This window comes from Meleagris gallopavo, chromosome 10 (assembly GCF_905368555.1).
Source record: "Meleagris gallopavo chromosome 10, MGAL_WU_HG_1.1, whole genome shotgun sequence".
Taxonomy (NCBI): domain Eukaryota; kingdom Metazoa; phylum Chordata; class Aves; order Galliformes; family Phasianidae; genus Meleagris; species Meleagris gallopavo.
Window position 1 is genome coordinate 10,676,630 of NC_139413.1, and position 12,682 is coordinate 10,689,311.

The window sequence follows — 12,682 nt, forward strand, 5'->3', positions numbered from 1 at the left end:
CAAGCCTGGCACAAACACCATACGTACACAGCAACAGTGTCGCAAGTTAACAACGCAAACAGGGTTCTCGTGCAAGGAAGATTCTCTTTTATTTTCCTAAGCAAGCCTTTTATATTCCAACATGCACATTCAGTACATTTCCACTAACAATCCATTGGCTAGAAAGCAAGTTCCACAACAAGTCTTCATAACAGCACACAGCTTATCTTATGCCTAGCTACAAAACACCCCTGTTTACTCTGTCCATCTCTCTTTCCCAGCACCTTATTACCAGCAAGTTGACATTACACAAGGTCGAGACAACCTCTTCTTCTTCCACACAACAGCAAAGAAAAACAACAAAAGAAGTTATAACTTGGCATCAACGTGAATTGCAACAAATGGATCTTCATCACTGTTACTAATCTGGAAATTGGCCATTCCATCTGAGGAAACATACACCTGCTTTCCAGTACATGCACTGCCTTCCTTTTGTCCGGAAATAACATCGCAGTAGGTACCAGCGGGCAGCCCCGTTTGCAAATTGACGTTCATATACCTACGCGAAAAGTACGTTCCTTAAAGCATGGCTTTCACAGAATCACAGAATCACAGAATTGTAGGGGTTGGAAGGGACCTCTAGAGATCATCGAGACCATCCCCTCTGCCAAAGCAGGTTCCCTACACCAGGTCGCACAGGTAGGCGTCCAGGCGAGACTTGAATATCTCCAGAGAAGGAGACTCCACAACCTCCCTGGGCAGCCTGTTCCAGTGCTCCGTTACCCTCACCATGAAGAAGTTCTTACGCACATTGGTGCGAAACTTCCGATGCTGTGGCTTATGTCCGTTTCCCCTTGTCTTGTCTCCACGTGCCACTGAAAAGAGACTGGCCTCACCGCTATGGCTGCCACACCTCAGATATTTATAAACCTGGATCAAGTCCCCTTTTGTAGCTTTCAAAAGAGGTATTTCAAAGTAGGCAAAGGACTGCCGAGCCCGATGCTATTCCGCTACTCGCGAGGGTGACGCAGCTCAAGGGATTTCTCGGTCTTAGGGCCGCGATTCTCTGAACTCCCTTTTTAGCCCCTCACAACTAGAACGCAACCGCGTGAATCTAGCTCGGGCTGTAGCGGTTGGTGTCGCTGGCCGGAAAGGACAGGAGAACATCAAAGCCTACAGATAGCTCCTACAACATGATGCACGTGGTTAAACAGAAATAACCCCCTAACTGGGATCATTCAGTCCGTTACGGTTGCGTTGGCACGGACCGGATAGACTAGGGCCGGATGAGGAAAGCGAGAAACTACCCTCTCTGTCCATAACCGCCCAAACTTAAGCAGCTAATGCGTAGACCCCCGGCAATTACCCTGCCCACAGCCTCGGTTTCTATACTGCGAACTCATACGTAGCTGTCCCAGAGATCACTCACCAGTCGTCATTATTAAAGACGATGAAGCCTCTGTTGCCGCGACCAAAAGCTACTTGATTGCTCCCGTTGTCCCACCAGTTTGAGAAAGGCTGACCGTCTACCACGTTACGGAAGACAACCATGTTCCTGAAAATGCGAGGAAGGGCTGTCATTGTAGTTGCGGGACTTCTACGGCCACGAGGCGCGTGACCCAAGAGTCGCTGCTCTTCCTACGTTTTCCTCCCACCTTATTTGTCGCCAGCGATGTTCACAGACCCAGTCGTTGCCGCAAGTAGTGTCTGCATTGATTGTCACGGACTTCGTCGATCCGTCCGAGTTACTGGGCGGACCAACCCAGTCGTTGACATCCTTTAAACGAAAAAAGACTTTTCAAAGCGCTTACTGGAAAGTGCTTACTGCACGGAGAGTATCCAGAGAGAGAAGATATATGCGGCTTCCAGCGTCCACCAGGCAGATCCGGCACAGGCCAGAGAAATCGTTTACGTTTGACACGCCGAAATCTTCAGCGCTACAAACTCACCGCTCCATTCTCGAAATATCTCGGCCAACGATAACTTGACATCACCCGCGTGAAGCCGTACGGATGAGCGAGCATGAAACCGACTGCCATTTTATAAAGCCTGTCGGACAAAAAACATAACGGAACGTGGAAGAGAAACGACGGCAAAGAGCCGACAGACCTAAAAAGAGAACAGTAAGCGCCATCATCCAGACACCGGCATTCCTCACCTGGCATCCCAGAAGGTAAGAATGGAAGCTCCGCCTGCCCCGTGCCCCCGCTGGTTGTCGTGGTTATCCACAAAGACCAGGGCTCTGTCAGAAGGCACAAAGCCCCAGCCTTCTCCCCAGTTCCTAGAGAAAAACACAAGGACTTGATTCTACCCCCTCATGTTACGCGCCCAGCTTGTCTTACGTCAGTCGAGGGACGCTCGCCCTTACTTTAAGTAGGCCATCTTCTCTCCGTTCCACTTGCGGATCACCGTCCCCAGTTTTGCACCGTACTTGAACTCTGTCACTCGGCCATTTCCGAAGTACTGACTGCCTGTGATTGGCTCTCCTCCCAAATCAATTACCTGGTACATAAAATAACATTCTTTGCTGCTAAAACACAAATGGGTAAAAAACACTGTCCTAGACATTGTTTTACGGAAAAGTCAGTATGTGAGATAAGAATATTACTTCATTTCCTTTCAAAATTGCATTTTAGCCTTTGTTATTTTCTCTCAGCATAACTGTGAGCTTTTTCTCACTTTCCTCCTTAGTTTCCTTACTGTGACCAATCAGCACTGTATTATTACAGCCTTGGCAGTAGAAATATTCATCTTTTACCAATGCCAGCACATAGAATCGCAGGCGAGCCCATTTCTGGTTTACCTAATGTCGCTAAAGAACATTTCACTAGTGGCAGTAGATCTTAGGGGTCACACACTGTTAATAAGATTTGCGGAGCAACTTTAGCTTCTCCAGATCTTTACCTTTCTTTTAGCTCTTCATACAATTAGTTACTCAAACATAATTAAAAAAAAATTGGGAATGTCCAAGTCATGCTGCCTATGCGGTTTCAGACCATCATCATCATTTATGCCTTCTGTTACGATTCAGGCACCCAGAATTTAAAATTTAGAGTCTAATTTATTTATTTTTTTTAATCAACTCAATTTTTACATTTACTTCAATCTTGTAAATTACATCTCAAATGAAATTTCCCAGTTAATTAGCGCCAGGAGGTCCGAAACAATTGAGGCATTTCTCATGCCAACAAGCACTTGCAGTCACATTAGATACTTCAAATTATGATTATTAAACATTGACATCATTTTATATCAAAGCTGCAGGGTGCTCAGAACTATCGGAAGAAAAACACCCTTAAGTTGCTAGACTGAGCGTATGCTGCTTCTATATAAACATGCACATAAAGTAAAATTAAGAAAGTAAAGATTACTTCCTGATAAATGAAGGGCTTAGCTCCTGCAGAAAACCATTTCGTATTTAGATCTTTCAGCTCATCTAAAATTGCCTTCACATCCCCTGGCCACATATGCTTGGCAGCGTCAATCCGGAACCCAGCTACACCGATGTCAATGAGGTAATTCATGTACTCTGCAATTTTGGAGCGCACGTAGTTCTTCTCCAGGGCCAAATCAAGAAGATTAACTAAGCGGCAGTTTCGGACCTGTATAAAATTCTAAAGTTAAACATTTTTCCACAGTAAACTAAACAGATTATTCTGCATACTTCTCTTTGAATTTCTCTGCCTACATTGCAATGCCAAAAGAAAACCTTCACTAGTCATCATTCACAATGCACATCTTACACCTTCGACAGTAACACGCACAGTTGTTTTGGACTGTTTTCAACAAATAAAGAGCATGTAAGAAATCCTCAATTGCCCAACACGTGTCGGTAAGCGATAAAGGAATGTATCAGAGAGGCAAATACTAAATCCTTAATTAATTTCTTAATGCAAGTATAGGGCAAAGATATATTATTTTTGCTCCGGTATATTTATGTGCAGATTCATTACAATTCAAGTGCACTCATTAATTCTGTGATACAGGAAGGTTTTCTAGAAATGATATCTCAAAACTCGGAAGTATACTGAATTATAAAGCCATACAAAAAAAAATAAACTTGCTTTCTCACACACTTTCTGCTTTGATTTCCTGAAAATAAAAAATGATGGGCATAGATTTTCATCAAACTAATAGTTTAGAGAAGCATTTCTGTATATTCAATGTGTATTCGGTAAATCTCACGCTGGATTTCCATAGCTACGCAAGACAGCAAGGAGACAGCAAGGTACATCAGCCTATGTTGCAACCTGTACTAAAGAACTGGCAGTACAGATGACCCTTTGGAGATGCTCAAGATTACAAGGATGTTCAATGCCTCCCACCCTCCTGCAGTTTCCTCAACATCCCTCGACCCTAAACTTAGATTCAGGAATGATAAATTACACTGAAAAGGCATAAGACACTGTTAAAAAACAAACAAAACAAACAAACAAACAAACAAACAAAACAGTTATTTACAAAATTGCATTAAGAAATGCTTATCTCTTTCTTCTGAAATTGAGACCAAAGAAAACTTCCAAATTAGAGCAAGAGGCAAACAGCAACTCCTACTTTTTAAAAAACATAGTAAGCAAAAGAATTCCTAAACAGATCTTGATCTTTAAAAGTGTCTTCGTAAAGTACCTAAGCACATAACTTAAATCTGAAAGCGAGCCTAAACTGCCTCAAGTGGTATTATCCCTTAGCCCTGGATAAAGAAGCGGAATTTGTGTCAGTAATGCTAACCTCTATTATCATCAATTAGGATGGCTTTCCGTGAGCTCGGTTTTATTCTTCTATACAACGTCTGGCAGTTAAGAGGAACAAAGAAGTAATAGCCCAAGAACACACAGATGTAAAAACTTGCTACTAGTTATAAGTTTACCTGAGGCACATCTTGATAATCCTCAATGTCTCCACTTCTGGATTTACATTTAGCATCATTAAAATCCCAGGCAGAATATGGCACAGCTGGAAAATCTTCCTTCTCAGCATTGAAATAGCTTCCACAAGCAGAATGATTGCCAGCACCACCATTACCTCCACACATGTGGTTTACTACTGCATCTGCGTAAACATATACCTAGAGAATAACACTCGAATTTCAATTTAAGAACACTCCTTCCCACAGCACCACTATCTGAGTAACATTCTCTTCCTCTTATCTCCTCCCGCATCTCTCTACTTCTGCTGGCCTCCTTCCCCCAACATTTTAAGATACTTTTATTTACAGCAGCGGCAATACAATACGCATCTCAGTGAATTGAAAAAAATCTTTACTCCACTGCTACCACACCTTCTAAATTATCCGGTGTCTATATCCTTTCACTGCTAACACCAGAATCTTTTCTATGCGCTTACACCAACATTGTTGCACCTGGTCACCATGTCTCTAAATTCAGTTTCGTTTCCCGATCGCGTGCAGAGTTTGTAGCTGACTGGCTGGTATCTTTCCCACCACGGACGCGAGGGATCAGCAATGACAAGATTTTCATTTGGAGGCGAAATCTGTGAATAAGATGGTACCAGAATTGCTTTCGGTTTTCACAGTATTGTTAGAGTAAGAACATGAAAAAAAAAAAATCAGATTGGTCCCTTTAATGAAAGCTGATTGCAATACATAACCTACATAGAACCTTCGTACACTGTACTTAAACTGTAGCGAGCTACAGTTAAAAGACTTAGGCCCAGACATTCAGTAGTTGAAAACATTCCCTAAAAATGACGTCCCTGGATATCCAAAGATCCTAATCATTTTTGAGAATGCCGACCTCACGGATCAAAAGAATCATGTAAAACACGATGGATCGAGGTGGTAGAGAGAGCCCAAATCCAGGAAGGAACAGACCGCAGAATATCTGGTAACATCACTCCACTAAAATTCATTGGACTTCACATGCAAGTCTGCGTCTGAAAAAACCTTTCGTTCTGAGATCCTGCCACAGTATGGATTGAAAAGATATCAAAATATATATTACAGTCTGAGAAATCAGTTTAAAATCAATTAGATCCGTGTGTCTGGAAAGAAGGTTGCATTATTTTAAGATTACGTGAAATTTCTCACTCAGGCCAGTTCTCAAGCTCCTGGGCTACCAGAAATAAGCAGACTTTTGCAGCATTCTCTCACCGAACAACAAAGAGAAGCAGTTTAATAACTGGCTACTCTCCCGCCATAATACCCGTCAATCCAGTGCTACTAGTTCCACAGGAGCACGCGTATGTTCTTCAGATGTCACAGATTCTCGTCAACACACCTCCACCAGAACTCGTGCTCGGTTCATTTCTGCTTGCTCAGCCAAGTTCCTGCTAAGCATGGTCTTTTAATGGCTCGTTCTGACATGCTTTACAGAGAGAAACCTGGCAGTCCGGGTGAACCCAGTTAGCAGCCTTTTATGCTTATCCATTTATTTCTAACCTTCACCACTCTGGTACTCTCTTTAGGAATGTTTTTTGTAAATCATACTTTCTAGTAGACTGTTTGTCTAGTTCTTAAAGGACTTCCCTTGATTTAAATAATATTAAGCAGATAAACATACATTATTCAAAACAATAAAAAAAGATTTAATCAGCGGTAAGGAGTTCTAATTCATCCAAATGTAATAGCATAGAGAGCAAAACACGTGCTTTGGAGTGATTAAAAAAAATTTACTCTTAAATGATGGCAGCCGAGGAATATACCCGTCAGCATTTACAATTAACAATCTCTATTTTTCTTCCTTATTATCCGTCCTTGGGTGGACTGAACATTTTAATCTGAGAAGCATTCATCTATGAAGCAATTTTACTACCTACTGATAGGAATATACATACCTGAACTCCGCCAAACCCGCTAGGAGCTAAATAGCGCTCACACTCCAGAGCAATATCGGCCCAGCGCCATTCAAAGAGATGCACGATAGACGTTCTCCCGGGCTGAGTGTTGGGATTGTACTGTGCCCAGCAAAGCCCCACAGTGAACAGAAGAAAATAGACGCCCATAGTGTGTTCTGTGATCAGTTGAGCTCTTCGTGCCGCATACTTATTTTCCTGCAAGAGGGTAAAGTGCACGTTACAAAACAGGCGTTTACTTTTCAGTGGTAAACTCTGGCACCATATTTATTTTTACTTATCATTCTGAGAACTGTTTTACCTAAGCCATACTGATTTAAAGAAGTAGGCCACAACGTATTTTGTAACGCATTTTAAAAATAGCTGATTCGAAAAAGTTTTGAAAAATTTTAATGGTGAATTTTTAGAAATATAGTTGTTGAATTCTTGTAATACGTGATTAATTCTTGCTTGCAAAACCGTAATAGCTTTTAGATGTTGCAAATAGTTACGAATGTGAATTCAGTTATGAATGAATTATAGACTAGAAAGCATGTTGTAAGGCTATTCTATTTTGACAAGAGACCTTCCAAATGAAACACAATAACGAAAGCCAGGGCCTCCACGCAAGGCTGAACTGTCCACTCTGGGATTAGGTTGAGATGCAACAGGCAGACATCGAGATGCTCCCCTCAATCCTCCTTATTTTATATACATAGTTAAAAGACAGGTTAACACCCCAGTATACATCATTAAAAGACAGGCTGCCAAACTTATCTCTATCCAAGGACAAATCCAGAAATAATGGTCGAGTGAGCAAATGTTACAATTTTGGTACCTATAGTTTACTTATAATAGGCATTCTGGTACTGAGCATAAGTCAATGAAGAAAGTTCATCTAAGAGACGAGCAAGGAAGAAGTAAAAGGCTGTTGGGTTGGAATGCCACAATGCTAAAACGATGCGAAACAAGACCATGGAATAGAAGTCGGGAAACTGCATAACTCACTACCTGAGATAGGCACGTATATGTTAATTGCCTCACATACAATTGATGACTATATACTATCTGTGGAAATACAATGAAGCCTGAATCATGTAATCTCTGAAGCACTTACAGCGGAAATATCCCCAGTGCTTCCCGGCGCCGCTAATAAAGAATACCTGACTCAGTGGTAATAAAACTTTGCTGCTAAGTTTCTATGCATTGATTTCTTGGATTTAGTATCAATCTCACATATTTAACGGTAACTTCATTTTTCTGAAGATAACATTTAGATGTATCAGATGTTGTCTGATACAAGCCGTCTCCAGTGTGCAACGGATTTCTATTAGTATAAAGCTGAAACCAACCACAACTGGCAAGGGAACAGCTTACATGGACTGAAATTAGCATTTCATTTTCTATTTTAATGTATAGAATTCTGTATCACTATTTGTTCTGGTAAGGTATCTTTTTTTCACACTGTGCTTATTTAGAAAGGACTTGAAGAAGAGGTAAGTTCGTTAGAGTTGCCATGAAAACCCAGGTATTTCTTAGTTTCTCCAGGTGCCTGGAGAGTCAGACCCCATAGTATATCTATGCCCGAGATGCACTTTGGGAGTGGGACAACGACACTTTATATTCTCAGGGCCGGAGACGCTCAACCCCCGGTTTCAACTACATTTGCGTGACAGGAATATTCTGTCCCCCAGAACCACTGATAGTTACTCTGTTTCCTTGGAATTTAGTCGGATCACCATAAATGACTGAAGTTTCCATGCCCACGTCAACCAATGCCATAACCTGTTGTAGGCTTCTTCAGGATCAAGAAATCATTAATTTGACACATGGTCTCTAGTCCCATTTGGAGGCCCTCGTTACAGGGGAGCTAACATTCCCTGTCATGCCATAAACTGCCCAATAGCCAGGTCTTTTTCCTCAGGTGGCGCTGGTATTGTAGCTCAAGCCACCTGAGGAGACTTTTCCCCTCTATTAGGAACCATAAAGTCCTCTAGGTTCCACGTTCTTATTGGTATTTGTTGAATTATTCGTACCCCTGATCTTTTGGGAGTACTTTGAAGTTTCTGATCGTCTCACAACTGTTTCCATAATTGAAATAAAGTATGATTAGGCTGCTTGGTCAATCCTGGCAGGGGTACCCCAGCCCACGTAAGATCAATTAATATTTGTTTTGAGGACACCTGCATGGGCCCTCGATCAGGGTGTCCGTGGGGAAGCCTTCCTGGTCTTAATGACTGGGAGTACCTCAACTCCTTCTACCGCCCTAACATTACATCTTGTTCTTAGACGCTCTGCCTCCCCCAGATCAGCTGCCAGCTGAACAGCCTGTTGGACAATGGCCTCCGAGACCACAGGGGTTCAATACAGATACTAAAGCATCCTCCCCCATAAAGGTGGGAGGGTGCCTGTTGTAAAATCAAATCCCTCATCCTTGCTGAAAATTTCGCCAAATCTGGGCTTTCAAATGTCTCCTTGCGTACTGCCTTCTTCATGACCATATGACCAGATATATATTTGAAGGTCCTCCCTGGAGGCCATAAACCCATATGCAATGGTATATCGGCCTTATCAGGCCAAGTAACACAGCATGCTGCCATTAACCAATCTACTAATGAATGGTTTTTGTCCTGGTATTGTATGGTGGCATATAATCTCTGTCTAAGGGCATGGTGTGAGGTGATAAATGTCAGCTTAGAAATTTCTGGTCCATTAACTACACCACTTTCTGCCCCCAACTCCCATAATCTTAAAAGCTAAGTTGGTATACTTTCCCTAGGCTGTACTAAGTACATTCATTCAGATGCTGTATAAGCGTGGGCTGTCACATGCAAATGAGTTCAAGCAGTGGGCCATTGATCAGGGGCACCCCGCCGGTCTATCTTGTGCTTTCTTTGTTTTTGGTTTTTTTTGTGTGTGTTATTATAGATTGGACCTCAGAGCAGTCCATCTCAGGTGGAGCTTTGAGATCAGATTTTGAAACTTTGTCTTTTGAATCATCTAGGTTCATCGAGTTAGAAGCCTGGGTATTTTCTAATGCAATGTTCGGGACTTGTTTTATAGGGAAAGTCAAGCTTGATTTCTTTCTCATTAACATGCCAAGCTGCTGTTCTAACTTCTCAATACTATCACGTAGAAATTAATTTTCATTCTTTAATGTGTTATTTGAAAGTTCTGATTAATTTAATGCATTTAATAATGCCCATGTCACAGTGGATGCAGCCAGCTGTTGCTCTTTTGTGATTAAAATGTCTTTATCTAATCCACAGAAATTATCTGCTATGTCAGATGGGGAAGAAACACTTCTACGAACCTGCAGGGGACCCCATTTTTCAGTTATGACCACATGCTTGTAATGTGGTGATCCCAGAAATCCTGGGACGTGTCCTGGTATAGTTTTCGCTAGGGAGGTAATGCTCTCCCCATTTAAAGATATCCCATAGAAAGGACATTTCAACATTTTTAGCATGGCTGGCTCACCAAACATAACAATCCAAAAGTTCAACACGATGGAAGGGTGATACAAGAGGTTTAATAACAGAGGTTCTAACGCAATAGAAAGGTGTTACAAAGGAAAGAAAAAGGACTGCTCACCCATCTCAGAAGATCTACGTTCGTAAGAGAAAACTCCACAAAGGAGGAATCTCCAGAAAGAAATCCTTCCACGGGGCAGTCAGCCCTTAAATGAGGCTTAAGAGAGGTGCAGCCAGGCTCCACCCCCTTACCATCGCACACCTGAACTGCCTTCAGCTGTGTTCTCAGGACTGACCGGGTCCTTTCCTCAGGTGCTCAATCAGTGCCTCAGGCTGTGACTCAACAGTTAGCATATAACTCAGAAACAATTTAAGGCAAGAAGGGAGTAAAGAGATTCCTGATCACTTCCACATGGAAACCAAACACTTCAGAGAATGCTTAAACGTAAACACATGGCCCTCTGTTTGCCACATGCTTTTTTTCCTATTTTAATACACATTTGAGAATGCACCTCTGAAAACTTTGACCTACACTAATACACATACCCAAACAACATTTAATAAAAAAGTCTTATACTATCTCTAAAAAAAAAAAAAAAAAAAAAAAAAAAAAAAAAAAAAAAAAAAAAACCAACACCTTTCTCTCTCATACTATTATTTCACAGAAAGGAAGATACACAGCCCTTAGCAGAGCTGCACTCTTGGAGCACATTCAAGCCCAAAATAGCTTGTTGCTATCAGCTGTCAATGTACCCTGCAGGCAGCCAGAGCTATTTCAGACTGATCAATTTAGCTTGATCTGCTGCTTGTAAATGAATTGTTTATTTACAGTTCTTTGGTAGAGTATGCAGGTAAGTTCCAGCCATAAGCAGCTGTTCTGTGTTGTTTCCGTTGCTGTGAAAGAATGCTCCTTTGTCCCAGTACATACATTAACATAAAATAAGCCGAGAAAGTTTGATCTTCTCTGATGAGAAACGCCATTTACCAGATTGGTGGTGTTTACTTACAGAAATATGTCCCAGTCACAGTTTTGTTATTGGGTTTTTGAGCAGGATTTTATTCTCTTGCCACATGCTTTGATTTTTGTTAGTTTTCTACATCAGAGCACATCCTGATCAGAACAGTGTTGCTACACTTTTACACAAAACACAACCAGGTCATAAGTTCACAGCTCTGTGCTTTCATGTTTTCTATTTGAGCACACCTGCATTATGACCAACAAAATAGCCTCTGAGTTTTACTGGCAGGAAAACAGATGCACGCCTTCGGTTGCTCAAAGTAAATAAGAAAATCAAGTGTCAGATAAATTACACATAACAGTTGGAACAACGCATTTTGACCCAAACAGCATCAGGCCTAGCGCTTAAGGAGAAGACTAAATGCAGGGACTCATTTCTTTGAAATAAGGCTTACAGCTGCTCCAGCTTCAGCACAATAACACAAGGGCCACACTGAAATCTCCAACACACTCAGAACGTTCTAGCTTCAAAACGATTGTTTTCCACAATTCAGAAGGTCCGCATTGCCAGTGGAGAGCAGAGCTGACTGCAATTCATAGAACACTGAGGGAGCCGATCCCACTCAAGGCCTCGCTGCCCACACCTGGTTCCCTGCTCAGCTCGAATCTGCAGTACAAAACTCAACTGTTATTCTCCAAGAAAACACAAACGCTAACAACCAAAAATTAGCTTGTAAAAAGAATAGTAAAAAGAATAGCGAGAACATTAAGTTAGCACTGCACGTTTTAATCGCTGTCTTTCACACCTGGCGTCACCTATTCAGTACCGCACACGACGCGATCAAAACCAATTTCACAGCAGCCGTGACGTTCCCGCAGCGCCACGCTTATCTTTGGGCATTGTACTTGCTCCCAAGTTCAAAGCAAGGCTCAGTTTAAGGACCGTTTCTACAGCAGCCCCAGCAGGAGCGGGCAGGGCGCGTCCTGCGCTGCGCCCGGAGCTCAGCGCGGAGGAGTCGGCGCAGCTTCACCGCTGCGAACCTCGCCAGCTCCGTACCGACCACGTGCCAGCACAGCGTTATCCGATCGGTAACAGCCAACGTGCCACAAGAACTGCGCATTTTTACTTTTCACGAGATATTCGTTTATTCCCGAGTTGAGCGGCATTGCTTTTGTTTCAGGGCTTTTGTTTATTTATTTATTTGCAGTGAGAACGCAATACATCGAAACCAAAAAAAATTAAGGACCAAGCAGAAAAACACCAAAACCAGCCAGCCGGAGAAAAAGCAGCCACCCCCCAGCTCCCCCGCGGTGCTTACCGGGCCGTACAGCCGGCTCTCCGCAGCACCGTGCAGCGCCGGACGCCGCTCCCATGCGCGCTCCCGCTCGGCTCACGTCGCCGCTCCCGGCAGCAGCGCGGCTCCGCCCCTCATGTGCTTCTCCGAGGGGCCGGAGCGCCGAGCCCGCCGCGCAGCCGTGCGCG

At 42.8% G+C, this 12,682-nt stretch overlaps 1 protein-coding gene across 1 annotated transcript; it reads right to left on the reverse strand.

The window, feature by feature from the left end:
- Window positions 1-64: 64 nt before the first annotated feature.
- LOC104909279 (pancreatic alpha-amylase-like) lies at window positions 65-12,670 on the reverse strand. The gene is made up of 11 exons (XM_085232277.1): window positions 12,519-12,670; window positions 6,772-6,987; window positions 5,323-5,469; window positions 4,847-5,044; window positions 3,351-3,581; window positions 2,348-2,481; window positions 2,138-2,260; window positions 1,929-2,028; window positions 1,635-1,756; window positions 1,409-1,534; window positions 65-538 (listed from the first exon to the last, which is right to left on the reverse strand). The coding sequence occupies exons 2-11, from the start codon at window positions 6,937-6,939 to the stop codon at window positions 349-351; spliced, it is 1,539 nt and encodes a 512-aa protein (XP_085088403.1). The 5' UTR covers window positions 6,940-6,987; window positions 12,519-12,670; the 3' UTR covers window positions 65-348.
- Between the last annotated feature and the right edge of the window lie 12 nt (window positions 12,671-12,682).